A 26,952-nucleotide genomic window follows, 5' to 3' on the forward strand; every position below is an offset into this window, starting at 1 on the left:
GCCCGGCTGTGGGGAACCCTCGGGTCCGGCTCCGTCCGTCTGTCTGTGTGGCCTCCTTGGTCAGAGTGCGGGTGAGAGCCCCGACTGCTTCCCACGACCCCCCGATAACCGTGGCCGAACCTCCCGTCCCTGTCGTCACCCCCGTCCCGGACTCGGGCTCTCTCGGCTCCGTCCCGTCCCCGGGGGGACCCCTGTCAGTGTGGGAGCCCTTCTCCCCACCCCCGATCTCCCCACCCTCAAAGGGAGCGATGGGCCCCCCTGATCTCCCCACTCGCTGAGGGGATGATGCCCCCTGTTCTCTAGCCCGCAGCGACTCTCAGCCAGCGTAACACAGGAGGGTTTATTGAGCGTCTGAACCCAGCACAGGAAACTCTCCGGCCTCAGGCCTGGCTCCCTCAGCCCAGCACATCCCAGTCCCCCTGCAGCCAAGGGGGCTCTGCCTGCTCCACCCCTCCAGCCCAGCACATCTAGGTCTCGGGCTGGGGGGGGCTCAGCACAGTACATCCAGGGGGGCTCTGGCTGCTCTCTGTCCAGTCCAGCAGCCCCTCCTTCCAGCCGATCATCCGCTCTCATCTCCCCCCACAGCGCCTGCTCCGGCCTTTCTCTTCCGTCCCAGGTAAACAGGCTGCCTGGGCCTCCCTTCCACCCTTTGTCCCCCTCTGGCCGGAACCGGCTGCTCCGCTCACCGGCCCCTCTCGCCTCGGCCCTTTGTCCCCTCTGGCCGGAACCGGCTGCTCCGCTCACCGGCCCCTCTCGCCTCGGCCCTTTGTCCCCTCTGGCCGGAACCGGCTGCTCCGCTCACCGGCCCCTCTCGCCTCGGCCCTTTGTCCCCCTCTGGCCGGAACCGGCTGCTCCCGTCACCGGCCCCTCTCGCCTCGGCCCTTTGTCCCCCTCTGGCCGGAACCGGCTGCTCCGCTCACCGGCCCCTCTCGCCTCGGCCCTTTGTCCCCCTCTGGCCGGAACCGGCTGCTCTGGTCACCGGCCCCTCTCGCCTCGGCCCTTTGTCCCCCTCTGGCCGGAACCGGCTGCTCTGGTCACCGGCCCCTCTCGCCTCGGCCCTTTGTCCCCTCTGGCCGGAACCGGCTGCTCCGCTCACTGGGCCCCTCTCGCCTCGGCCCTTTGTCCCCCTCTGGCCGGAACCGGCTGCTCCCCTCGTGAGCTGGGCCTCCCGGTGACCTCACCAGGTCACCAGTCGCTGGGATCTCCCTTCTCCAGGCCATTGTCCTCTGCAGCACCGAACTCCCTCTCCACCCCCTCTGCATGCAAACCATTGAGAACCCAAGAAAACCCCCTGCTGTCACCCAGCTCCCCAGGGGCAGTGGCCGTGTTTACGTGGGGGTCAGGTGGGGGGATTTTCACACTCCTGCACGGCGGAGTTACCCCGCTATAGGGCTCGGGTGTCGAGCAAAGTGCAGACAGCTACGTGCCATTCACACCCGGGTCCTCGGCCAGCTGGACACGGCACACGTATGTCGCGCTAGCTCTGTCACGTGGGGTGGGAAGCTCCAGCCCCGCGGGCACTACACTGACACCCACCGAATGCCCGTGTCGGCGGTGCTGTCGGGGGGACAGTTCCTCCCCCTGCTGCAGCGACTGTGCTCTCCTGTCGGCCTCGGGGCAGCCGCACGGGGGCACAACAGCTGCACCGCTGCAGCTTTTCCAGCGTAGCCCTGCCCTGCCCTGCGAGCGCACAGCCCTGGCGCCGCTGGCACACCGACTTCATAAACGTGTTACAGAACGTTCCCACTTCGTTACCTCCCCACATCCCCCCCCCCCCCCAGTGTCACCTGGCTCAGGCCCCACATCCCCCCCCCGTGTCACCTGGCTCAGGCCCCACATCCCCCCCCCCGTGTCACCTGGCTCAGGCCCCACATCCCCCCCCAGTGTCCCCTGCCCTGCCCTGCGAGCGCACAGCCCTGGCGCAGCTGGCACACCGACTTCATAAACGTGTTACAGAACGTTCCCACTTCGTTACCTCCCCACATCCCCCCCCCCCCAGTGTCACCTGGCTCAGGCCCCACATCCCCCCCCAGTGTCCCCTGCCCTGCCCTGTGAGCGCACAGCCCTGGCGCCGCTGGCACACCGACTTCATAAACGTGTTACAGAACGTTCCCACTTCGTTACCTCCCCACATCCCCCCCCCCCCAGTGTCACCTGGCTCAGGCCCCACATCCCCCCCCCCCCCGTGTCACCTGGCTCAGGCCCCACATCCCCCCCCAGTGTCCCCTGCCCTGCCCTGCGAGCGCACAGCCCTGGCGCCGCTGGCGCACCGACTTCATAAACATGTTACAGAACATTCCCACTTCGTTACCTCCCCACATCCCCCCCCCCAGTGTCACCTGGCTCAGGCCCCACATCCCCCCCCAGTGTCCCCTGCCCTGCCCTGTGAGCGCACAGCCCTGGCGCCGCTGGCACACCGACTTCATAAACGTGTTACAGAACGTTCCCACTTCGTTACCTCCCCACATCCCCCCCCCGTGTCACCTGGCTCAGGCCCCACATCCCCCCCCCGTGTCACCTGGCTCAGGCCCCACATCCCCCCCCGTGTGTCACCTGGCTCAGGCCCCACATCCCCCCCCCCCGTGTCACCTGGCTCAGGCCCCACATCCCCCCCCCAGTGTCACCTGGCTCAGGCCCCACATCCCCCCCCCGCGTGTCACCTGGCTCAGGCCCCTCATCCCCCCCACTCAGTGTCACTCATCTCCGTCCCTCCCCAGTGCTGGCCCCTTTGTCTCCTCGCTCAGGGCCTGTCTCCCGGCTCCTCGGGCTCTGGCGCAGGTGAATGGCACCTGCCATTTTCTGAGCCCCAAGGTCCCTGCCTGACCTGTTCCCCCTGCCCCACTGTTTGGCTGGCTCTGATGGGTCCCAGCCCCGCTGCGGGGCACAGTGCCCATGGGGGGGGGGCGGGGGGTTATGCTGCAGCGGCAGCATCGCCTGGACACTCCTTTCCCACTGGATATTTATAGCCCTGCCAGCCAGAGCTGCATTTGGAGTGTGATAAATGGAGCCGCACATGCTTAACCCTTCCCTGGCTGCGGGAGCCAGGCCCGAACGGCTCTCGGGGAGGCCCCAGCGCCCATGGAGGACAAGAGTAACTGCAAGTGCAGGGCTGGGAGCTCGCCCCGCAGTGCTGACCCTGGGGCCCAGTGCAGTGCAAGGGGGGGGAGCTATGTCCCATGGCAGGGAGTGGGGCGGGGGCTTGGCGGTGGCGCTGGGCTATGGGGCAGGGGCCCATTGGGGGCACTGAGCTGCAGGGAGCGTGGCGGGGGCTCAGCAGGGGATGCTGGGCTGCAGGGAGTGGGGTGGGGACATTGTGGGGGGCTGTGGGTCAGGGGCCCATCGGGGCCACTGAACTGCGGGGAGTGAGGTGAGGGTTCGGCGGGGTGCGGGGGCTGAGTAGGGAGCGGAGCGGGGCAGGGGCTTGGAGTGGGGCAGGGATTTGGTGGGGTGCACGGTGCAGCAGGCTGAGGGCTCGGCGGGGGGCGCTAGGCCGCGGGAAGGGGGGGGGCTCGGCGGGGGGCACGGTGCAGCAGGCTGTGGGCTCGGCGGGGGGCGCTGGGCTGCGGAAAGCAGGGCGGGGGCTCGGCGGGGGGCGCACGGCTGCGGGAAGCGGGGCGGGGGGGCTCGGCGGGGGGCGCGGTGCAGCAGGCGGGGGGCTCGGCGGGGGGCGCTGGGCTGCGGGAAGCAGGGCGGGGGGGCTCGGCGGGGGGCGCGGTGCAGCAGGCTGTGGGCTCGGCGGGGGGCGCTGGGCTGCGGGAAGCAGGGCGGGGGGGCTCGGCGGGGGGCGCGGTGCAGCAGGCTGTGGGCTCGGCGGGGGGCGCTGGGCCGCGGGAAGCAGGGCGGGGGCTCGGCGGGGGGCGCGGTGCAGCAGGCTGTGGGCTCGGCGGGGGGCGCTGGGCTGCGGGAAGCAGGGCGGGGGGGCTCGGCGGGGGGCACGGTGCAGCAGGCTGTGGGCTCGGCAGGGGGCGCTGGGCTGCGGGAAGGGGGCGGGGGCATCGCGGGGGGCACGGTGCAGCAGGCTACGGGCTCGGCAGGGGGCGCTGGGCTGCGGGAAGGGGGCGGGGGCTCGGCGGGGGGGCGCGGTGCAGCAGGCTGTGGGCTCGGCAGGGGGCGCTGGGCTGCGGGACGGGGGCGGGGGCAAGGCGGGGGGCGCGGTGCAGCAGGCTACGGGCTCGGCAGGGGGCGCTAGGCTGCGGGAAGCAGGGCGGGGGGGCTCGGCGGGGGGCGCGGTGCAGCAGGCTGTGGGCTCGGCAGGGGGCGCTGGGCTGCGGGAAGCGGGGCGGGTGGGTTGGCGGGGGGCACGGTGCAGCAGGCTGTGGGCTCGGCAGGGGGTGCTGGGCTGCGGGAAGGGGGCGGGGGCTTGGCGGGGGGCGCTCGGCCGCGGGACGCAGGGCGGGGGCTTGGCGGGGGGTGCGGGGCAGCAGGCGGTGGGCTCGGCAGGGGGCGCTGGGCTGCGGGAAGCAGGGCGGGGGCTCGGCGGGGGGCGCTAGGCCGCGGGAAGCAGGGCGGGGGGGCACGGTGCAGCAGGCTGTGGGCTCGGCAGGGGGCGCTGGGCTGCGGGAAGCACGGCGGGGGGGCTCGGCGGGGGGCAGGGTGCAGCAGGCTGTGGGCTCGGCAGGGGGCGCTAGGCCGCGGGAAGCAGGGCGGGGGCTCGGCGGGGGGCGCGGTGCAGCAGGCTGTGGGCTCGGCAGGGGGCGCTAGGCCGCGGGAAGGGGGCGGGGGCTCGGCGGGGGGCGCGGTGCAGCAGGCTGTGGGCTCGGCAGGGGGCGCTAGGCCGCGGGAAGGGGGCCGGGGCTCGGCGGGGGGCGCGGTGCAGCAGGCTGTGGGGGCAGCAGGGGGCGCTAGGCTGCGGGAAGCGGGGCGGGGGGGCTCAGCAGGGGGCGCGATGCAGCAGGCTACGGCCTCGGCACGGGGCGCTAGGCTGTGGGAAGCAGGGCGGGGGCTCGGCGGGGGGCGCGGTGCAGCAGGCTGTGGGCTCGGCAGGGGGCGCTAGGCCGCGTGAAGCGGGGCGGGGGGGCTCGGCGGGGGGCTCGGTGCAGCAGGCTGTGGGCTCGGCAGGGGGCGCTAGGCCGCGGGAAGGGGGCGGGGGCTCGGCGGGGGGCGCGGTGCAGCAGGCTGTGGGCTCGGCAGGGGGCGCTGGGCTGCGGGAAGCAGGGCGGGGGCTCGGCGGGGGGGCACGGTGCAGCAGGCTGTGGGCTCGGCAGGGGGCGCTGGGCTGCGGGAAGCAGGCCGGGGGGGCTCGGCGGGGGGCATGGTGCAGCAGGCTGTGGGCTCGGCAGGGGGCGCTAGGCCGCGGGAAGGGGGCGGGGGCTCGGCGGGGGGCGCGGTGCAGCAGGCTGTGGGCTCGGCAGGGGGTGCTAGGCCGCGTGAAGCAGGGCGGGGGCTCGGCGGGGGGCGCGGTGCAGCAGGCTGTGGGGGCAGCAGGGGGCGCTAGGCTGCGGGAAGCGGGGCGGGGGGGCTCAGCAGGGGGCGCGATGCAGCAGGCTACGGCCTCGGCAGGGGGCGCTAGGCTGTGGGAAGCAGGGCGGGGGCTCGGCGGGGGGCGCGGTGCAGCAGGCTGTGGGGGCAGCAGGGGGCGCTAGGCTGCGGGAAGCGGGGCGGGGGGGCTCAGCAGGGGGCGCGGTGCAGCAGGCTACGGCCTCGGCACGGGGCGCTAGGCCGCGTGAAGCAGGGCGGGGGCTCGGCGGGGGGCGCGGTGCAGCAGGCTGTGGGGGCAGCAGGGGGCGCTAGGCTGCGGGAAGCGGGGCGGGGGGGCTCAGCAGGGGGCGCGATGCAGCAGGCTACGGCCTCGGCAGGGGGCGCTAGGCTGAGGGAAGCAGGGCGGGGGCTCGGCGGGGGGCGCGGTGCAGCAGGCTGTGGGCTCGGCAGGGGGCGCTAGGCCGCGGGAAGGGGGCAGGGGCTCGGCGGGGGGCGCGGTGCAGCAGGCTACGGCCTCGGCACGGGGCGCTAGGCCGCGTGAAGCAGGGCGGGGGCTCGGCGGGGGGCGCGGTGCAGCAGGCTGTGGGCTCGGCAGGGGGCGCTGGGCTGCGGGAAGGGGGCGGGGGCTCGGCGGGGGGAGCGGTGCAGCAGGCTGTGGGCTCAGCAGGGGGCGCTGGGCTGCGGCAAAGGGCAGGGGGCTCGGCGGGGGGCGCGGTGCAGCAGGCTGTGGGCTCAGCAGGGGGCGCTGGGCTGCGGGACGGGGGCGGGGGCTCGGCGGGGGGGGCGGTGCAGCAGGCTGTGGGCGGGGCAGGGGGCGCTAGGCCGCGGGAAGCGGGGCGGGGGCTCGGCAGGGGGCGCTGGGCTGCGGGAAGGGGGCGGGGGCTCGGCGGGGGGCGCGGTGCAGCAGGCTGTGGGCTCAGCAGGGGGCGCTGGGCTGCGGGAAAGGGGCGGGGGCTCGGCGGGGGGCGCGGTGCAGCAGGCTGTGGGCTCAGCAGGGGGCGCTAGGCTGCGGGAAGCGGGGCGGGGGGGCTCGGCGGGGGGCACGGTGCAGCAGCCTGTGGCCTCGGCAGGGGGCGCTAGACCGCGGGAAGGGGGCGGGGGCTCGGCGGGGGGGGGGGTGCAGCAGGCTGTGGGGGCCGCAGGGGGCGCGCGGCTGGGGGAAGCGGGGCGGGGGCTCGGCGGGGGGCGCGGTGCAGCAGGCTGTGGGGGCAGCAGGGGGCGCTAGGCTGAGGGAAGGGGGCAGGGGCTCGGCGGGGGGCGCGTAGCAGCAGGCTGTGGGGGCAGCAGGGGGCGCTAGGCGGTGGGAAGCGGGGCGGGGGCTCGGCGGGGGGCGCGGTGCAGCAGGCTGTGGGCTCGGCAGGGGGCGCTAGACCGCGGGAAGGTGGCGGGGGCTCGGCGGGGGGCGCGGTGCAGCAGGCTGTGGGCTCGGCAGGGGGCGCTAGACCGCGGGAAGCAGGGCGGGGGCTCGGCAGGGGGCGCTAGACCGCGGGTAGGGGGCAGGGGCTCGGCGGGGGGCGCGGTGCAGCAGGCTGTGGGGGCAGCAGGGGGCGCTAGGCTGTGGGAAGCGGGGCGGGGGCTCGGCGGGGGGCGCTAGACCGCGGGAAGGGGGCGGGGGCTCGGCGGGGGGTGCGGTGCAGCAGGCTGTGGGCTCGGCAGGGGGCGCTAGGCCGCGGGAAGCAGGGCGGGGGCTCGGCGGGGGGCGCGGTGCAGCAGGCTGTGGGCTCGGCAGGGGGCGCTAGGCCGCGGGAAGCAGGGCGGGGGCTCGGCGGGGGGCGCGGTGCAGCAGGCTGTGGGGGCAGCAGGGGGCGCTAGGCTGCGGGAAGCGGGGCGGGGGCTCGGCGGGGGGCGCTAGACCGCGGGAAGGGGGCGGGGGCTCGGCGGGGGGTGCGGTGCAGCAGGCTGTGGGCTCGGCAGGGGGCGCTAGGCCGCGGGAAGCAGGGCGGGGGCTCGGCGGGGGGCGCGGTGCAGCAGGCTGTGGGCTCGGCGGGGGGCGCTAGGCCGCGTGAAGCAGGGCGGGGGCTCGGCGGGGGGCGCGGTGCAGCAGGCTGTGGGCTCGGCAGGGGGCGCTAGGCCGCGTGAAGCAGGGCGGGGGCTCGGCGGGGGGCGCGGTGCAGCAGGCTGTGGGCTCGGCAGGGGGCGCTAGGCCGCGTGAAGCAGGGCGGGGGCTCGGCGGGGGGCGCGGTGCAGCAGGCTGTGGGCTCGGCAGGGGGCGCTAGACCGCGGGAAGCAGGGGGGGGGCTCGGCAGGGGGCGCTAGGCCGCGGGAAGCAGGGCGGGGGCTCGGCAGGGGGCGCGGTGCAGCAGGCTGTGGGCTCGGCAGGGGGCGCTAGACCGCGGGAAGCAGGGCGGGGGCTCGGCAGGGGGCGCTGGGCTGCGGGAAGGGGGCGGGGGCTCGGCGGGGGGCGCGGTGCAGCAGGCTGTGGGCGCAGCAGGGGGCGCTAGGCTGCGGGAAGCGGGGCGGGGGCTCGGCGGGGGGCGCGGTGCAGCAGGCTGTGGGCTCGGCAGGGGGCGCTAGGCCGCGGGAAGCAGGGCGGGGGCTCGGCGGGGGCCCCGGTGCAGCAGGCTGTGGGCTCAGCAGGGGGCGCTAGGCCGCGGGAAGGGGGCGGGGGCTCGGCGGGGGGCGCGGTGCAGCAGGCTATGGGCTCAGCAGGGGGCGCTGGGCCGCGGGAAGCGGGGCGGGGGCTCGGCGGGGGGCACGGTGCAGCAGGCTGTGGGCTCAGCAGGGGGCGCTAGGCCGCGGGAAGGGGGCGGGGGCTCGGCGGGGGGCGCGGTGCAGCAGGCTATGGGCTCGGCAGGGGGCGCTGGGCCGCGGGCAGCGGGGCGGGGGCTCGGCGGGGGGCCCGGTGCAGCAGGCTGTGGGGGCAGCGGGGGGCGCTAGGCCGCGGGAAGGGGGCGGGGGCTCGGCGGGGGGCGCGGTGCAGCAGGCTGTGGGGGCAGCAGGGGGCGCTAGGCTGCGGGAAGGGGGCGGGGGCTCGGCGGGGGGCGCGGTGCAGCAGGCTGTGGGCTCGGCAGGGGGCGCTAGGCTGCGGGAAGCAGGGCGGGGGCTCGGCGGGGGGCGCGGTGCAGCAGGCTGTGGGCTCGGCAGGGGGCGCTAGGCCGCGGGAAGCAGGGCGGGGGCTCGGCGGGGGGCGCGGTGCAGCAGGCTGTGGGGGCAGCAGGGGGCGCTAGGCCGCGGGAAGGGGGCGGGGGCTCGGCGGGGGGCGCGGTGCAGCAGGCTGTGGGCTCACTCTCCCCACAGTCGGAGCTGGCCCCCGTGGCAATGCCGGAGAGAGCCGAGCTCCCCAGGCAGCGGAGGGCCAGGCCGGGCTGTGCTGGCGGGCAGGCTGCAGGCCCGAGCTGGTGCTGCAGGGCGTGGGGTGCCAGGCCGTGCCCCCCGCGGCATGTTGCGGTTCTGCTCTGGGGCGCGGGAGCCTGGTGGGTTTTGTGCTGCGTCCTCCCCCCTCCGCTGGGCGCGCGGCTCGCGGGGCTGGGGCTGGTGCTGGCCAGAGGAGGGCTCTGGCCCCTGCTCTCCTGGCTCTCTGGCTGCGCCGCTGCCTGGGGTCTGTGCCCAGCTCCCACCCCAGCCGCGACTCTGCGCGTGTCCCTGGGGGAGGGCTCGGCGCCTGAGGGTGCTTTGGGCAGGGAGCTGGCGCCGTCCTCGCTGCTCTGGGGCTCTGCCTGAGCTGCTGGCCTGGTGTCCTGGGCCTGGGGGGGTGTCGCGCTCTCGTGGGGGGCTTCTCTAGTGCTGCTGGTCTGGGGGGTCGGCAGGAGATGGGGCCCGGCTCCGCTCGTGATGTGAGCGCTGCAGCTTCTGGCCGCCCGGGAGGGAGAGGAGTGTCTGCAGCGCTGCCACGGGGGGGTATCCTGTCCCCAGCACGCCCCCTCCCCTGCTCCACGCGCCTGGCTCCGGGCTCCGGGCTCCGGGGGCTCTGCGCGGTGGCCACACGGCTGCCCGAGTGCCGCCAGCCCGTGCGCCTCATGGAACTGGACCGGAGCCGGAACCGGAGCCAGGCTGAGGATGGAATCCGTGCCCTGGGCCTTCAGGCCAGCCCCCCCTCCCCCATCGTGCCAGCCCCACTGGCTGCAGAGGGGAAAGGACTGTGTCCCATGTTGCCCATTCTCTCTGGCGTGGGGCGTGGGGCATGGACCCCCGGCTCTCCCGGCCCCATGCTCTGAGCCGCAGTGTGCTCGGCGGGGGCCTGTCCCGTGACGCACGGCCCTGCTGCGCTGGCAGCGCCCTCACATACCACCCGGCAGCGTCGTGTGTTTGGCTGCGGCATGCGGCGCTTGGCTGGCTGGGGAGCCACCCGCTGCCTTTTCCTGCCAAGCGCAGCTTGGAGCAGCCCCTTGGGCAGCGGCTTTGCTGCAGAGGCCAGGCCCAGCGCACTGGGCTGAGCCCCGAGCCCAGACTCTGGAGCCAGAGCACGGCTGCCCGGGAGTCAGGATTCCCCGTCACCAGCTGGGCTGCCCCAAGTGTAGCCATGCTGGGACCCGGGGCCCCCGTGGCTGGGCCCACCCCTGGGTGGCACATCTCAGCACTGGGGGGCGACAGCCCTGTATAAACAGCCCCGGATCCGGATTGCCCCGCCCCGGTCGGTGGGATCCGCGCCCCGGTCGGTGGGATCCGCGCCCCGGCACTAACGCTGGGATTGCTGCACCCCGGTTGGTGGGATCCGCGCCCCGGTCGGTGGGATCCACACTCCGGTCGGTGGGATCCGTGCCCCGGTGCTAGTGCCGGGATTGCCCCGCCCCGGTCGGTGGGATCCGCGCCCCGGTCGCTGGGATTGCCCCGCCCCGGTCGGTGGGATCCGCGCTCCCGTCGGTGGGATCCGCGCCCCGGCGCTAGCGCTGCGATTGCCCCGCCCCGGTCGGTGGGATCCGCGCCCCGGTCGGTGGGATCCGCACCCCGGCGCTAGCGCTGGGATTGCCCCGCCCCGGTTGGTGGGATCCACGCCCCGGCGCTAGCGCTGGGATTGCCCCGCCCCGGTCGGTGGGATCCGCGCCCCGGCGCTAGCGCTGGGATTGCTGCATCCCGGTCGGTGGGATCCGCGCCCCGGTGCTAGCGCTGGGATTGCTGCACCCCGGTCGGTGGGATCCGTGCCCCGGTCGGTGGGATCCGCACCCCGGCGCTAGCGCTGGGATTGCCCCGCCCCGGTCGGTGGGATCCGCGCCCCGGCGCTAGCGCTGGGATTGCTGCATCCCGGTCGGTGGGATCCGCGCCCCGGCGCTAGCGCTGGGATTGCTGCATCCCGGTTGGTGGGATCCGCGCCCCGGCGCTAGCGCTGGGATTGCCCCGCCCCGGTTGGTGGGATCCGCGCTCCTGTCGGTGGGATCCGCGCCCCGGCGCTAGCGCTGGGATTGCCCCGCCCCGGTTGGTGGGATCCGCGCCCCGGTTGGTGGGATCCGCGCCCCGGCGCTAGCGCTGGGATTGCCCCGCCCCGGTGGGCGGTTTCCCAGCCCTGCTGTGTATTGCACTGGCCTGGGCTGCTAGTGAGGGCACATGGCAGATCCTGGCTTTGCCTGACAGGCTAGGCAATCGCCATTCTCCTTGGGGGTGGGGGTGTCCCCAGTTTGGGGCCTGCCCCCCCCCCCATCGAGCTGGGAGGGCCCAGACACCTGGGCCTTTCTCTGCAGCGCTGGCTGGTCCTGGGGCAGGCTGAGAGAGGCTCCGGGCTCTGCTGCAGGGGCAGGGGGAGCTGGCCCTGGGCCCTGGTCCTGCAGTCTGAGCGTGCACACAACGTGCCCGACCGGGATTCCTCCCCCAGGGTGGCCCGCGGGTCGGATCAGTGGCTGAGTGGGCACGCGACGGGCACGCCCACCCACGCCCCGGCCCTGCACTCAGCAGCCCCCTGCAGGGAGCCCGGCTCACAGATCCCCAGGGACGGGCAGGGCGTGAGCCTGTCCCTGCGCTGGGTGCACGTGGCGCCGGCTCCGGGACCAATCTGCCCGTAGGCCGGGGCCGCGGGGGCTGTCAGGTGGGCAAAGCTGCCATCTGCTGGCCAAAGGCTGCAAGTGCTGCCATGGCTGCCGGTCCTGTGGGCCGGGCAGAGGGCTCGGGGCAGGGCAGCCAGTCCGGGCACTAGCCAGTCACGCCCTAAGCAACGTGCCTCACCTCCATGGAACCCACCAGCCCCACTGCCCCCAGAGCCGGGAGAGCCCCGGAGTCCTGGCTCCCAGGCCCCTGCTCTCACCACCAGCCCCCACTGCCCCCAGAGCTGGGACAGAACCCAGGAGTCCTGGCTCCCAGCCCCCTGCTCTCACCACCAGCCCTCACTGCCCCCACAGCTGGGACAGAACCCAGGAGTCCTGGCTCCCAGCCCCCTGCTCTCACCACCAGCCCCCACTGCCCCCAGAGCCGGGAGAGCCCCGGAGTCCTGGCTCCCAGGCCCCTGCTCTCACCACCAGCCCCCACTGCCCCCAGAGCCGGGAGAGCCCAGGAGTCCTGGCTCCCAGCCCCCTGCTCTCACCACCAGCCCCCACTGCCCCCAGAGCCGGGAGAGCCCAGGAGTCCTGGCTCCCAGGCCCCTGCTCTCACCACCAGCCCCCACTGCCCCCAGAGCCGGGAGAGCCCAGGAGTCCTGGCTCCCAGCCCCCTGCTCTCACCACCAGCCCCACTGCCCCCAGAGCCGGGAGACCTGGCTCCCAGCCCCCTGCTCTAACCACCAGCCCCCAGAGCTGGGAGAGCCCAGGAGTCCTGGCTCCCAGCCCCCTGCTCTCACCACCAGCCCCCACTCCTCTCCCAGAGCCGGGAGAGCCCAGGAGTCCTGGCTCCCAGCCCCCTGCTCTAACCACCAGATCCCACTGCCCCCAGAGCCGGGAGAGCCCAGGCTCCCAGCCCCCTGCTCTAACCACAAGCCCCCACTGCCCCCAGAGCCGGGAGAGCCCTGGCTCCCAGCCCCCTGCTCTAACCCACCAGCCTCCACTGCCCCCCAGAGCTGGGACAGAACCCAGGAGTCCTGGCTCCCAGCCCCCTGCTCTCACCACCAGCCCCCACTGCCCCCAGAGCCGGGAGAGCCCCGGAGTCCTGGCTCCCAGGCCCCTGCTCTCACCACCAGCCCCCACTGCCCCCAGAGCTGGGACAGAACCCAGGAGTCCTGGCTCCCAGCCCCCTGCTCTCACCACCAGCCCTCACTGCCCCCACAGCTGGGACAGAACCCAGGAGTCCTGGCTCCCAGCCCCCTGCTCTCACCACCAGCCCCCACTGCCCCCAGAGCCGGGAGAGCCCCGGAGTCCTGGCTCCCAGGCCCCTGCTCTCACCACCAGCCCCCACTGCCCCCAGAGCCGGGAGAGCCCAGGAGTCCTGGCTCCCAGCCCCCTGCTCTCACCACCAGCCCCCACTGCCCCCAGAGCCGGGAGAGCCCAGGAGTCCTGGCTCCCAGCCCCCTGCTCTCACCACCAGCCCCCACTGTCCCCAGAGCCGGGAGAGCCCAGGAGTCCTGGCTCCCAGCCCCCTGCTCTCACCACCAGCCCCACTGCCCCCAGAGCCGGGAGACCTGGCTCCCAGCCCCCTGCTCTAACCACCAGCCCCCAGAGCTGGGAGAGCCCAGGAGTCCTGGCTCCCAGCCCCCTGCTCTCACCACCAGCCCCCACTCCTCTCCCAGAGCCGGGAGAGCCCAGGAGTCCTGGCTCCCAGCCCCCTGCTCTAACCACCCGTTCCCACTGCCCCCTGATCCGGGTGAGCCCAGGCTCCCAGCCCCCTGCTCTAACCACAAGCCCCCACTGCCCCCAGAGCCGGGAGAGCCCTGGCTCCCAGCCCCCTGCTCTAACCCACCAGCCTCCACTGCCCCCCAGAGCTGGGACAGAACCCAGGAGTCCTGGCTCCCAGCCCCCTGCTCTCACCACCAGCCCCCACTGCCCCCAGAGCCGGGAGAGCCCCGGAGTCCTGGCTCCCAGCCCCCAGAGCTGGGAGAGCCCAGGAGTCCTGGCTCCCAGCCCCCTGCTCTCACCACCAGCCCCCACTGCCCCCAGAGCTGGGACAGAACCCAGGAGTCCTGGCTCCCAGCCCCCTGCTCTAACCCACCAGCCCCCACTGCCCCCAGAGCTGGGACAGAACCCAGGAGTCCTGCTCCCAGCCCCCTGCTCTCACCACCAGCCCCCACTGCCCCCAGAGCCGGGAGAGCCCCGGAGTCCTGGCTCCCAGCCCCCAGAGCTGGGAGAGCCCAGGAGTCCTGGCTCCCAGCCCCCTGCTCTCACCACCAGCCCCCACTGCCCCCAGAGCTGGGACAGAACCCAGGAGTCCTGCTCCCAGCCCCCTGCTCTCACCACCAGCCCCCACTGCCCCCAGAGCTGGGACAGAACCCAGGAGTCCTGCTCCCAGCCCCCTGCTCTCACCACCAGCCCCCACTGCCCCCAGAGCTGGGACAGAACCCAGGAGTCCTGGCTCCCAGCCCTTCCTCTCCCCTGTTTGTAACCTCTGGGCCCTATGAAGTCTCCCCGTCGCTGTGCAGTGGGGAGGTGTCTGGTGGTGAGAGTGGTGGAGGGTGCCGTGCTCCAGAGCGGGGAGTGGGGGAGGATGCAGGGGCACACGGGGGGCAGCGAGGGTCTCTGGGGGGTGCAGGGCACAGGGAGGGGCTGTGGGGCAGCTGGCAAGCCTGCGGAGTGCTCCCCGTCGCTCAGTCTGTCGTCTGGGGCCAGGTACTCGGGCCAGCCCCTCTTCCGCTCTGGCTTTGGGCAGTGGCTGGCGCAGCAGGGTCCTGCTCTGGGCTTGCTAATAGAAACAGTGACCCGTACCGGCCGGGCGCGGGTGCCAGGCGAGGCTGGGGGCAGTGGGGGGAGCAGTTCCCTGCGTGGCAGGGCAGCATTGGGAGTTCTGGGCAAGTCTCCCCTGCCTGCCCTCTGTGCCCCAAGCAGCCTTGGAGGGGGTGGCTGAGCCCCGGGGGTGGAGAGCAGCGTCTCCTCCAGTTTTCTGGGCGGGAGGGGGTGGACGGACACACCCGGTCATGGCCGCCCAGGAACCGCTCTGACTGAAGTCAGGCAGGACTCCGGGGCAGCCTCACTCCCCCCAGGGCAAGAAGCCTTCTCGGCTTCGGCGCTTCCTGGGTCCAACCTCAGAGAGCTCAGTCCCCCTGGACGGGACCCCTGGGGAGCCTCGTGCCCCCCCCAAGGGCCCTGCCCCCCACTCTGCAGCCAGCAGGGACTCCCAGCCAGCCTGTGACACAGACGGGTTCTTAGTCATCAGGAGCCCAGCGCAGAGCAGAGCTTGTTAGCACAGGAAACCGGCAGTTACAGCCAAGTCCATCCTGGGGGGATCCAGAGCCCTGGGCTCCCCCCCACCCCAAGTCCCAACCAGGAGACTGACCAGCTTCCAGCAGCCCACCCTCAGTCACGCCCAGGTGCTCTCCTCCTTCCTTTGTGTCTTTCCTGGGCCACAGGTCCCCTGGCCTCCACCTCTCGCTTGGTTCTCCAACACCCCCTGCTGATTCTTCCAGAGGATGGGCCTCGGGACCCAAGGCGCCCAGTGTCACGGAGTGTGGGGGAGTCCGGGCCCGGCACCCCCGGCTCCCTGCGATTCCCCAGGACTCAGCCAGCAAAGCAGAAGGTTTATCTCGTAGAATCTCAGGGTTGGAAGGGATCTGAGGAGGTATCTAGTCCAACCCCCTGCTCAAAGGGGGACCCATCCCCAGGCCCCCTCAGGGACTGAACTCACACCCCTGGGTGTAGCTCGAACCCCGGAGCCATCCCTCCCCCGACAGGAGGTGACAGGAACACAGTCCAAGACGGGTCTTGCAGGTCAGTCAAGGGGACAGGGACGCCAGAGCCCTGTCTGGCTCCCCTCCATTTCCCCAGCCAGCCCCAAACTGAAACTCTCCAGCTCCTCCCCAGGCCTTTGTCTCTTTCCCCGGCACGAGGCCACCTGATCTCTTTGTTCTCCAGCACCTTCAGTTGGCACCTTGCAGGGGAGGGGCCCAGGCCATCAGTTACCAGCAGACAGGGTGTCGCCATTCTCTGTGCAGACACCATCACCCCTGCCCTCTAGGGCTCTGCAGCAATCACACCCCCTGATCCCACCACCTAGAGACTTAAGAACTGCATAGGGGAAACTGAGGCACCCACACAGTATTCAGAAAGCAGCAGAGAGTCCTGTGGCACCTTAGAGACTAACAGACGTTTTGGAGCAGGAGCTTTCGTGGGTGCATGCGACGCAGTGGGGATTCACCCACGAAAGCTCCTGCTCCCAAACGGCTGTTAGTCTCTAAGGTGCCACAGGACTCTGTGCTGCTTTTACAGATCCAGACTGACACGGCTCCCCCGCTGATACCTGACAGTATTCAGAGGAAACATTAAGACCATTCCCACTTCGTGTCACATGCCCAGGGCCCCTGGGAATGGAGGGACAGATGCAGCCAGGGCTCCTGGGGACAGACGGATGCACACAGGGCCCCTGAGGATGGACAGACGGATGCACACAGGGCCCCTGGGGTGGCTCAGCCCCGTTCCCATGATCTTCGCTTCTGGCTGTAGCCGTAGTTAGGCATAAAATCTGAGCACTAGGCTCCTGGTGCCACACGGCTCCCTCTGGCCAGGAGGCCCCCTGCCAGCCATGTGGCCCCCGTCCCGCTAGGCAGGGTCCCCTCCGGCCAGACGCAGCCCCGCCCACCACTGCATGGCTGTGGTTGTGACCCCGGCTTGAGGCCTGGGGTCAGTGCTGTGGGACCATGGGAGCCCAGGGCTGGGGCAGACAGATCAGCGGGTGGGGGGCTCCCTTCCCCATTATCTGGGCCTGGGCCAGCCGCAGGGGGGAGGCCATGGCCGTGAGGCTCCTGCTGGCCAGTGTGGGCACACGGCTCAGCCGTCCTGCCAGAGGTGGGAGAGCCGCGAGTGCCCAGGGGTGCCCTGCAGGCAGAAGGACCCAGCCAGGCTGCCGTGCCATGGCAGGAGGGCCCATCTCCCCAGCTGCCCACACTCACTGGCCTCCGCTGGGGGTGGGGGGAAGCTGGCGCCACCTGAGAGTGTGGAGGGCTCGGTGGGGGGCTGGGCCGGCCTGAGGCCAGCACTGCTGTGTGTGCCCCCCAGGGACGCCCCCAGGCTCAGAGGGGATCAGAGCAGATTCTTCTTCGAGTGATTGCTCCAATGCATTCCAGTTAGGTGTGCGCGCCGCGCGTGCACGGCTCTTCGGAAGATTTTTACCCTAGCAACTCCGGCGGGCCGGCTGGGCGCCCCCTGGAGTGGCGCCGCTATAGCGCTGAATATATACCCCAGCCGGCCCGTCCGCTCCTCAGTTCCTTCTTCCCGCCCGTGACGGCAGTCGGAACTGTGGAGTGCTCAGTAGTCCTCCACACCCCTAGCTCTCTCTACTGGTTTTGTATATAGTTTTTTACTGTTAGTATAGTTAGTTTTAATAGTTAGTTAGTTTAGATAAGGATAGGGGGAGTATTTTCTCCCTCCCCCTCCCCGGTGCGGGCTCATGCCCAAGGCACCGGGCTTTAAGCCCTGTTCAACGTGCCAGAGGCCTATGCCAGTGGGTGACCCTCACGGCTCCTGCCTCCGTTGCCTGGGCGAGGCACACCGTACAGATAAGTGTGCCATTTGTTCGGCTTTTAAGCCGCGGACGCGTAAGGACAGAGACAGTCACCTCAAGCAGCTCCTTATGGAGGCGTCCCTCCAGCCCCCGGCACCGTCAGCGCCGGCACCAAGGGCTTCTTCGGTGCAGAGTGCACCCGCGGCACCGACCGGCGCCGGCACCGTGGCCACGGTACCTAAACCGCCGCCGAAGACGACCCGGCACCGCTCGCTCTCGCCTGCACGCAAGCAGAGACTGGCGAAGGCTGTGGCGAAGGCACGCACAGAGTCCACTACGAGAGTGGCTGCGGCAGTGCGTAAAACGGGCCCTGAGCCCTCGACTCCGGCTCCGCAAGCGCCGTCGAGTCCGGCACCGCCACGCTCCCCGGCACCGACCGAGGTGGAGCCAAGGCTGCCTTCAACGCCGGAGACATTCTCCTCGGCCAGAGACCTCATCAGGCTCATAGAGGCTCCGAGCCTCCGGCCCCCGGCACCGCCGGTGCGGGCTGTTGTCTCTCTCGGCAAGCCAGCCAGGATGACTAGACCGCCCTCAGTTGACGAGGGGCGCGGAAGACGGTCGAGGTCCCGGTCCCGGTCCCGGTCCCGGCGCAGGTCCCCGTCCCGCCGCTCGGAGTCTCGTCGCCGCTCCTCCTCGCGGCACCGAGCACCATCCCGACGCCGGTCTGAGTCCCGGTACCGTTCTCGATCTCGGTACCGGTCGCACTCCCGGCACCGATCCAGGTCACCGTACCGTCGGTACCGTCGGAGGTCATCTCGGCACCGCGACTCCCGGAGTCACTCCCGGCACCGCGGATCCCGGTCCCGGTCGAGCTCCCGGCGCCGGTCGAGCTCCCGGCACCGTCGGAGTCCACGCTCACGGTCACCGTCCCGTCGGCGCTCGGCGTATCGACCCTCGGTGCCGTCGGTGCATGGCCTCCCGCCGTCAGCGGTTCAGTCCGTCGGCACTACAGCACCGCCTTGGCCATCCCGCACGGCTTCCGTAGCCTCCGGTGCCGATGATACTACCCACCGGTGGCCTACCCCACAAGGACTTCCACATGAGCAGTGGGGCTACTGGGTCCCGTGGGGACAGCATGAAGGTCAAGGTATCCCGTTTCCCAGGAGGGATGTGACCACCAGCACCAGGGTCCCTGAAGCGACTATTAGTCGGCCACCTCCCTCTCCTCCGCACGAGCCATCTGCTCACCCGGTCCGCCAATCGCCCACGCTTCACGGTTCGGAGGAGGCCCACCCACCGGACGTAGAGCCGGAGCCGGTTCTGCAGGGTGCATCTTCGTCATCCTCGCCGGACGAGGCGGTGGCAGGGGCTGCGACCAGCGAACCCCCGCCCATTGACCTCCGGGCCTTCCAAGACCTGCTTCGCAGGGTGGCGGCATCCATGAATCTTCCCGTAAAGGAGGTCCAGGAGGATGAGGACCCAATCACCAACGTGGTGGGTGCGGATGCGCCCGTCCGTGTGGCGTTGCCCTTCGTCCGGACCATTCAAAAGAACGCTACTACGCTATGGCAGACTCCCGCTTCTATTCCTCCCACAGCACGCGGGGTCGAGCGGAAGTACTCAGCCCCACCATCAGGCTATGAGTACCTTTACTCTCACCCAACCCCGGACTCCCTCGTGGTCCAATCTGTTAACGACCGGGAGAGGCGCGCCAACCTGCCGCTGCGCCTAAATCCAAGGAAGCCAAGCGCATGGACTTGCTCTCGGCCGTAAGATTTACTCCGCCGGGGGTTTGCAGCTGAGGATCGCAAACATCATGGTCCTCCTCGCCAGGTACGTCTTTGACATTCTGACGTCCCTGGCGAAGTTCTCGGAGCTCCTGCCTTCCACATCACGCCAGGAGTTCTCCGCCTTGCTGGACGAGGGGAAGAAGTCCTCTCGGTCATCTATTACGGCCGCCCTCGACGCCGCGGACTCCGGGGCTCGGACCTTGGCATCCGGCGTGACAATGAGGCGCATCTCCTGGCTGCAGTCCTCCACCCTGCCGCCGGAGGTGCAACATACACTCCAGGACCTCCCCTTCGACACCCAGGGTCTGTTTTCCGAAAAGACGGATGCTCGGATCCAGACCCTGAAGGACGGGCGTGTTGCCATCCGCACGCTCGGAATGCACACGCCGGCGACGCAGCGCAGGCCCTTCCGGCCGCAGCCCTCCCGCTATCAACAGCGTTATCGCCCCTACACTAGCAGACGTCCGACCCAAAATCGCCGTCGTCCGTCCGGCAACCGCCGCAACCAGGGCCAGGCCGCTTCCAAGACCCCGCAGGGGGCTAAGCAGGCCTTTTGATGGGACGATCGAGGACGGCCCATCACTCTCCCTACCGGATCCTTCCCCTTTATTTTACAACCGCCTTTCCCATTTCTTTTCGGCGTGGTCCCGCTTAACATCGGACAACTGGGTACTTCAAACAGTCCAGTCGGGATACCGCCTTCAATTTGTTTCGCCCCCGCCTTCCCACCCACCCTCCCTGTCCCTCTTCAGGGACCCCTCTCACGAGCAAGTCCTCTTGCAAGAGGTTCGGACTCTGTTGAGCGTGGGTGCCATAGAAGCAGTGCCTCAGGACAGGCGGGGCAGGGGATTCTACTCACGTTATTTTCTCATCCCCAAGGCGAAAGGCGGGCTACGTCCTATCCTGGACCTTCGCGAGCTGAACAAATATCTGCTCAAGCCCAAGTTTCGTATGGTCACCCTGGGGACCATTATTCCTTCCCTGGATCCGGGAGACTGGTTTGCCGCCCTCGACATGAAGGACGCCTACTTCCATGTCGCGATCTATCCTCCTCATCGGCGTTACCTTCGGTTTGTGGTCAACAACGCCCACTACCAGTTCGCCGTGTTGCCATTCGGACTCTCCACGGCACCGAGGGTATTCACAAAATGCATGGCAGTCGTAGCAGCAGCCCTCCGCCGTCGTCAGATGCACGTCTACCCGTATCTCGACGACTGGCTGGTCCGAGCTCAGTCCCGTCAGCTCGTGATAGAACAGATGGCAGAAATTCTGTCTCTCTTTCAGCGGCTTGGTCTTCTCATCAACACCGAGAAGTCCACTTTGCTCCCAACGCAGCGGCTGGAGTTCATCGGAGCGGTTCTCGACTCCACGGTTGGCAGGGCCTCTCTTCCCCGCGCCCGGCACCAGACAATGACCTCCATAATCCGGAATCTCGTCGCCTTCCCGACCACAACCGTGCGCTCCTGCCTACGCCTTCTGGGTCACATGGCCTCCTGCACGTATGTCACCGCATATGCGCGACTCCATCTTCGCCCCTTCCAGTCCTGGCTCGCGACGGTGTACCGGCCTCATCGAGACCCCATCGACATGGTGGTCACGGTCAACAGGAAGGCCCTCGACTCCCTCCGCTGGTGGCTCACCCCGGAGGTCGTGTGTGCGGGGGTCCCGTTCCATCCTCCTCGCCCATCCGTTACGCTGACGACGGATGCCTCAGCGCTCGGTTGGGGGGCCCACCTGGGCGAGCTTCACACCCAAGGCCTTTGGTCGCCCCAGGAACTCGCGCTACACATCAATGTCCGCGAGCTCCGTGCCATCCGCCTCGCCTGCCGGACCTTCTGCTCCGACCTACAACGCCGTTGTGTAACAGTACTCACGGACAACACCGCTGCGATGTACTATGTGAACAAGCAGGGCGGAGCCCGCTCTTCTCCCCTCTGCGAGGAAGCGATCCTCCTGTGGGACTTCTGCGTGACCCACTCCATTCACCTAGAAGCGTCTTTTCTTCCGGGAGTGCAGAACACGCTGGCCGACCATCTCAGCAGGTCGTTTCTCTCCCACGAGTGGTCCCTTCGTCCCGACGTTGCACATGCGATTTTCCAGAGGTGGGGGTTTCCCCGGGTCGACCTCTTCGCCTCCAAGGCGAACAGGAAGTGTCTCCAGTTTTGCTCGTTCCGAGGTCACTCGCCGGGCTCTCTGTCGGACGCGTTCCTGTATCCCTGGCAGACTCACCTCCTCTATGCCTTCCCTCCCTTTCCTCTCGTGCACAGAGTGCTCCAGAAGCTGAGGAGGGATCGAGCCACCGTTATACTCGTGGCTCCGGCCTGGCCGAGACAGCATTGGTACACCCTGCTGCTCGAGCTCTCCGTTCGGGATCCCATCTCCCTCCCGTTATGGCCGGACCTCATCACGCAGGACTTCGGCAGACTCCACCATCCGAACCTGCAGTCCCTCCATCTTACAGCCTGGTACCTGCGTGGTTGACCCACGCAGAAAGGGACTGTTCGGCGGCCGTGCAGCAAGTCCTGCTTGAGAGCAGAAAGCCTTCCACTCGCTCCACCTACCTGGCGAAATGGAAGAGGTTCGCGCTCTGGTGTGACCAACGAGGGCTCAACCCTTTCATCGTACCCGTCCCTACCATCTTGGACTACCTTTGGTACCTTAAGGAGCAAGGTCTAGCGGTCTCCTCATTGCGGGTACACCTGGCAGCGGTGTCCGCTTTTCGTCCTTCCCTGGAAGGTCGCTCCATCTTTTCCAATCCGATGGTCTCCCGCTTCCTGAAAGGCCTGGACCGATTGTACCCGCCGGTGCGGCGTCCGGCCCCAACCTGGGATTTGAACCTCGTCCTGTCCAGACTCATGGGTCCGCCATTCGAACCGATGGCCACGTGTTCTCTTCTTTACCTCTCCTGGAAGACGGCCTTCCTCGTCGCCATAACATCGGCCAGACGAGTCTCGGAGCTCCGGGCGCTGACGGTAGGTCCGCCATACACTGTCTTCCACACGGACAAGGTGCAGCTTCGTCCGCATCCGGCCTTCCTGCCAAAAGTGGTCTCGGCTTTCCACCTCAATCAGGACATCTTTCTCCCGGTCTTCTTCCCGAAGCCCCATGCCTCGCCTCGGGAACAACAGCTCCACACCCTCGACGTCCGTAGAGCGCTCGCTTTTTACATCGAGCGTACAAAACCTTTTCGGCGTTCTACACAACTCTTCATAGCAGTCGCCGACCGCATGAAAGGCGAGCCGGTCTCTTCCCAGCGCATCTCCTCCTGGGTAACTCAGTGCATCAGAGCATGCTACGAGCTGGCTCGCGTGCCCCCGGGCCGCTTCAACCGCTCATTCCACGAGGGCGCAAGCCTCGTCTGCCGCCTTCCTGAGCCAGGTCCCCATCCAGGACATATGTCGAGCGGCCACATGGTCTTCGGTCCACACCTTCGCCTCCCACTATGCGTTGGTGCAGCAGTCTCGAGACGACGCAGCCTTCGGCTCAGCAGTTTTACACTCTGCCACGTCTCACTCCGACCCCACCGCCTAGGTAAGGCTTGGGAATCACCTAACTGGAATGCATTGGAGCAATCACTCGAAGAAGAAAAGACGGTTACTCACCTGTAGTAACTGTTGTTCTTCGAGATGTGTTGCTCCTATCCATTCCAGACCCGCCCTCCTTCCCCACTGTCGGAGTAGCCGGCAAGAAGGACCTGAGGAGCGGACGGGCCGGCTGGGGTATATATTCAGCGCTATAGCGGCGCCACTCCAGGGGGCGCCAGCCGGCCCGCCGGGGTTGCTAGGGTAAAAATCTTCCGAAGAGCCGTGCACGCGCGGCGCGCACACCTAACTGGAATGGATTGGAGCAACACATCTCGAAGAACAACAGTTACTACAGGTGAGTAACCGTCTTTTACGACGGGGAGGAAGCAAATCTGCCAGCACACGGAGGGGCCATGTGCCTGCGGCTAATCCCTGCGCCCAGCCCCCCCAGCCCCTGCTGGGACCCCTGGCCCCTGCATGCCCCAGCCTGCGGCTAATCCCTGCGCCCAGCCCCCCCAGCCCCTGCCAGGACCCCCAGCCCCTGCATGCCCCAGCCTGCGGCTAATCCCCGTGCCCTGCCCCCCCAGCCCTTGCTGGGACCCCCGGCCATGGCCTGCCCCAGAACATGCGAGAGCTCCCTGAGGCTGGCACATGCCCCTGCTGTAGAGCCTCCTGGCTCCATGTGGACGCCCGTCCCCGGCTGCCGGGGCAGTGCCAAGCCATCTCTCCAGCCTGCCCCGTGTGGCTGGCTGGGCTGGGATTCCCGGGGTGGGCGGGAGTGGCTGTGCCAGCTGGTGCACTGTGTGCCGGGGCTCCCTGCCAGCCATACCCTCGCTGCCAGGCAAGGCGTGAGACGGGAACCCGCCACTCCTGGTCCCCGTACACCCTGGGTGCCGGCAGAGGGGTTGGGCTGCGTGGCCGTGAGCTGTAGGAGCCCCCTGCCCTGCCAGCAGTGCGCCAGGGACCAGCCCGTGGGGTGGGCTAGTGGCCATGCTCTGCAGCCACATCTGGGGCAAGGGAGCCTTCCCCTGCCACTGCGCGTTGGCAAGCCGGCCGGCAGGGGAGTGTGCCCTGGCTGGGCCGATAGCGGCACCCTGCCGACTGCCCGCGCCACGGCTCCCTCTGGCAGAGCATAGCTGCGGCTGCCCCAGATGGCATCTGTGCCCGGCCCTGCCCCCAGCTCTGCCCCCCAGCCTGTGTGCTCTGTGCCCTGCCCCCAGCCTGGTGCTCTGCGCCCGGCCCTGCCCCTAGCCCTGCCCCCCAGCCTGGTGCTCTGCCCCCGGCCCTGCCCCCCAGCCTGGTGCTCTGTGCCCTGCCCCCCAGCCTGGGGCTCTGCCCCCAGCTCTGCCCCCCAGCCTGGTGCTCTGCGCCCTGCCCCCAGCCTGGTGCTCTGTGCCCTGCCCCCCAGCCTGGTGCTCTGCGCCCCACCCTGCCCCCCAGCCTGGTGCTCTGTGCCCCGCCCTGCCCCCAGCCTGTGTGCTCTGTGCCCTGCCCCCAGCCTGTGTGCTCTGTGCCCCGCCCTGCCCCCCAGCCTGGTGCTCTGCACCCCGCCCTGCCCCCAGCCTGGTGCTCTGTGCCCTGCCCCCCAGCCTGGTGCTCTGTGCCCTGCCCCCCAGCCTGGTGCTCTGCGCCCCGCCCTGCCCCCAGCCTGGTGCTCTGTGCCCGGCCCTGCCCCCCAGCCTGGTGCTCTGCACCCCGCCCTGCCCCCCAGCCTGGTGCTCTGTGCCCTGCCCCCCAGCCTGGTGCTCTGTGCCCTGCCCCCCAGCCTGGTGCTCTGCGCCCCGCCCTGCCCCCAGCCTGGTGCTCTGCGCCCCGCCCTGCCCCCCAGCCTGGTGCTCTGTGCCCAGCCCCCAGCCTGGTGCTCTGTGCCCTGCCCCCCAGCCTGGTGCTCTGCGCCCCGCCCTGCCCCCCAGCCTGGTGCTCTGCGCCCGGCCCTGCCCCCCAGCCTGGTGCTCTGAGCCCGGCCCTGCCCCCAGCCCTGCCCCCCAGCCTGGTGCTCTGCGCCCCGCCCTGCCCCCCAGCCTGGGGCTCTGCGCCCCGCCCTGCCCCCCAGCCTGGTGCTCTGTGCCCTGCCCCCCAGCCTGGTGCTCTGCGCCCCGTCCTGCCCCCCAGCCTGGTGCTCTGTGCCCGGCCCTGCCCCCCAGCCTGGTGCTCTGCGCCCGGCCCGGCCCCCCAGCCTGGTGCTCGGTGCCCTGCCCCCCAGCCTGGTGCTCTGCGCCCCGCCCTGCCCCCCAGCCTGGTGCTCTGCGCCCCATCCTGCCCCCCAGCCTGGTGCTCTGCGCCCCGCCCTGCCCCCCAGCCTGGTGCTCTGCGCCCCCCCCTGCCCCCCAGCCTGGTGCTCTGCGCCCGGCCTTGCCCCCCAGCCTGGTGCTCTGAGCCCGGCCCTGCCCCCAGCCTGGTGCTCTGTGCCCTGCCCCCCAGCCTGGTGCTCTGCGCCCCGTCCTGCCCCCAGCCCTGCCCCCCAGCCTGGTGCTCTGTGCCCAGCCCTGCCCCCAGCCTGGTGCTCGGTGCCCCATCCTGCCCCCCAGCCTGGTGCTCTGCGCCCCGCCCCGCCCCCCAGCCTGGTGCTCTGTGCCCTGCCCCCCAGCCTGGTGCTCTGCGCCCCGTCCTGCCCCCCAGCCTGGTGCTCTGTGCCCGGCCCTGCCCCCCAGCCTGGTGCTCTGTGCCCCGCCCTGCCCCCCAGCCTGGTGCTCTGTGCCCTGCCCCCCAGCCTGGGGCTCTGCGCCCGGCCCTGCCCCCCAGCCTGGTGCTCTGCGCCCGGCCCTGCCCCCCAGCCTGGTGCTCTGTGCCCCGCCCTGCCCCCCAGCCTGCCCACTGTGCTCCATCTAGGGGGCACTGGCTCCCATCTGGCCCTGGGCCGGGAAGAGGTGTCGAGGGCCTGTGGCCCCTGTGAATGGGCTGGGATCTCCCTGCGCTGGCTGTGCCCGTGGGGCCGTGCGGAGCCCAGCTGCCCGGGGCTGGCTGAGCGAGGGGTGAGCTGCCCCCTTGTCCCTGGAGAGCTCCCGGCTGGAGGAGCCTCGTCCGCCCGGATTAGCACAGCAGCTGTGAAAGTGCTTCCAGCGGCACAACGCCCGTCCGGGGCCCCCAGCCGCACTGGTGCCCGGATGTGGGCAGCCCCGTGTGCCAGTGGGGCTGGGCTGGCTGAGCTCTGGGAATGCTGCCTGGGAAGGTGGCAGGGGAGTTGGGCTGGGACGGCCGGGCCTGCCTGGGGGAGGGAGGTACCTGAGACCCCAGGAGGGGGGTTGGAGGCCAGGTGACACCTCTGCCCGGGACACTGGACAAAGGACACAAAGGCTGGGGGAGGAGCCGGGGGGAGGCTGAGTGAGAGGCTGGGGGGAGTTTCAGTTTGGAGCTGGCTGGGAAATGGAGAGGGGCCCCGACGGGGCTTGGGCTTCCCAACGGGGCTGTGGCCTCCCTGGGGGCCCCGATGGACCTAACTAAAGGGGGTTCTGTTGTCTGTACCGGCAAGGCCTGTCTGGGACTGTGCTCCTGCCCCCAGCACAGCCTGCCCGGGCTGGGTGAGCCATCCCCGGGGGGGGCTGCATGGAGATCTGCCCAATGCGCCCCTTCCTGGCCCCCAAGGACGGCCCCCCATTGCGCCGTCTGGCCTCCAGGGGCCTGGGGCTGAGGGCAGGCGGGTGGGGGCTGCCCCACACTCACCAGGCCTTTCCCTGCCACTTACACCCCCCCGTCTAACCGGATCCCGCAGTGGGCGGCCCCATGTTGCTGGCAGGTTCTCCCCGGGGAGGCTGGCAGGGGCCCGGTGCCAGGGGGCAGGCGAAGGCTCTCGGGGGAGCCGGGCTCTGGGGCCCGGTGCCAGGGGGCAGGCGAAGGCGCTGGCAGGGGAGCCGGGCTCTGGGGCCCGGTGCCAGGGGGCAGACGAAGGCGCTGGCAGGGGAGCCGGGCTCTGGGGCCCGGTGCCAGGGGGCAGGCGAAGGCGCTGGCAGGGGAGCCAGGCTCTGGGGCCCAGTGCCAGGGGGCAGACGAAGGTGCTGGCAGGGGAGCCGGGCTCTGGGGCCCGGTGCCAGGGGGCAGGCGAAGGCGCTGGCAGGGGAGCCGGGCTCTGGGGCCCGGTGCCAGGGGGCAGGCGAAGGCGCTGGCAGGGGAGCCGGGCTCTGGGGCCCGGTGCCAGGGGGCAGGCGAAGGCGCTGGCAGGGGAGCCGGGCTCTGGGGCCTGGTGCCAGGGGGCAGGCAGACGAAGGCGCTGGCAGGGGAGCCGGGCTCTGGGGCCCGGTGCCAGGGGGCAGGCGAAGGTGCTGGCAGGGGAGCCGGGCTCTGGGGCCCGGTGCCAGGGGGCAGGCAGACGAAGGCGCTGGCAGGGGAGCCGGGCTCTGGGGCCCGGTGCCAGGGGGCAGGCGAAGGCGCTGGCAGGGGAGCCGGGCTCTGGAGCCTGGTGCCAGGGGGCAGACGAAGGCGCTGGCAGGGGAGCCGGGCTCTGGGGCCCGGTGCCAGGGGGCAGGCGAAGGCGCTGGCAGGGGAGCCGGGCTCTGGGGCCCGGTGCCAGGGGCCAGGCGAAGGCGCTGGCAGGGGAGCCGGGCTCTGGGGCCCGGTGCCAGGGGGCAGGCGAAGGCGCTGGCAGGGGAGCCGGGCTCTGGGGCCCGGTGCCAGGGGGCAGGCGAAGGCGCTGGCAGGGGAGCCGGGCTCTGGGGCCCGGTGCCAGGGGGCAGGCGAAGGCGCTGGCAGGGGAGCCGGGCTCTGGGGCCTGGTGCCAGGGGGCAGGCAGACGAAGGCGCTGGCAGGGGAGCCGGGCTCTGGGGCCCGGTGCCAGGGGGCAGGCGAAGGCG

At 71.0% G+C, this 26,952-nt stretch overlaps 1 protein-coding gene across 1 annotated transcript in view; it reads left to right on the top strand.

The window, feature by feature from the left end:
• Positions 1-16,141: 16,141 nt before the first annotated feature.
• LOC123363332 (potassium voltage-gated channel subfamily H member 2-like) overlaps positions 16,142-26,952 on the top strand; it is a 120,277-nt gene continuing 109,466 nt past the window's right edge. The window contains exon 1 of the mRNA XM_045004188.1: positions 16,142-16,199. Coding sequence (XP_044860123.1) covers positions 16,142-16,199 — 58 coding nt within the window. The remainder of the gene's footprint in view (positions 16,200-26,952) is intronic.

The sequence above is a fragment of the Mauremys mutica genome, chromosome 2 (assembly GCF_020497125.1).
Source record: "Mauremys mutica isolate MM-2020 ecotype Southern chromosome 2, ASM2049712v1, whole genome shotgun sequence".
Taxonomy (NCBI): domain Eukaryota; kingdom Metazoa; phylum Chordata; order Testudines; family Geoemydidae; genus Mauremys; species Mauremys mutica.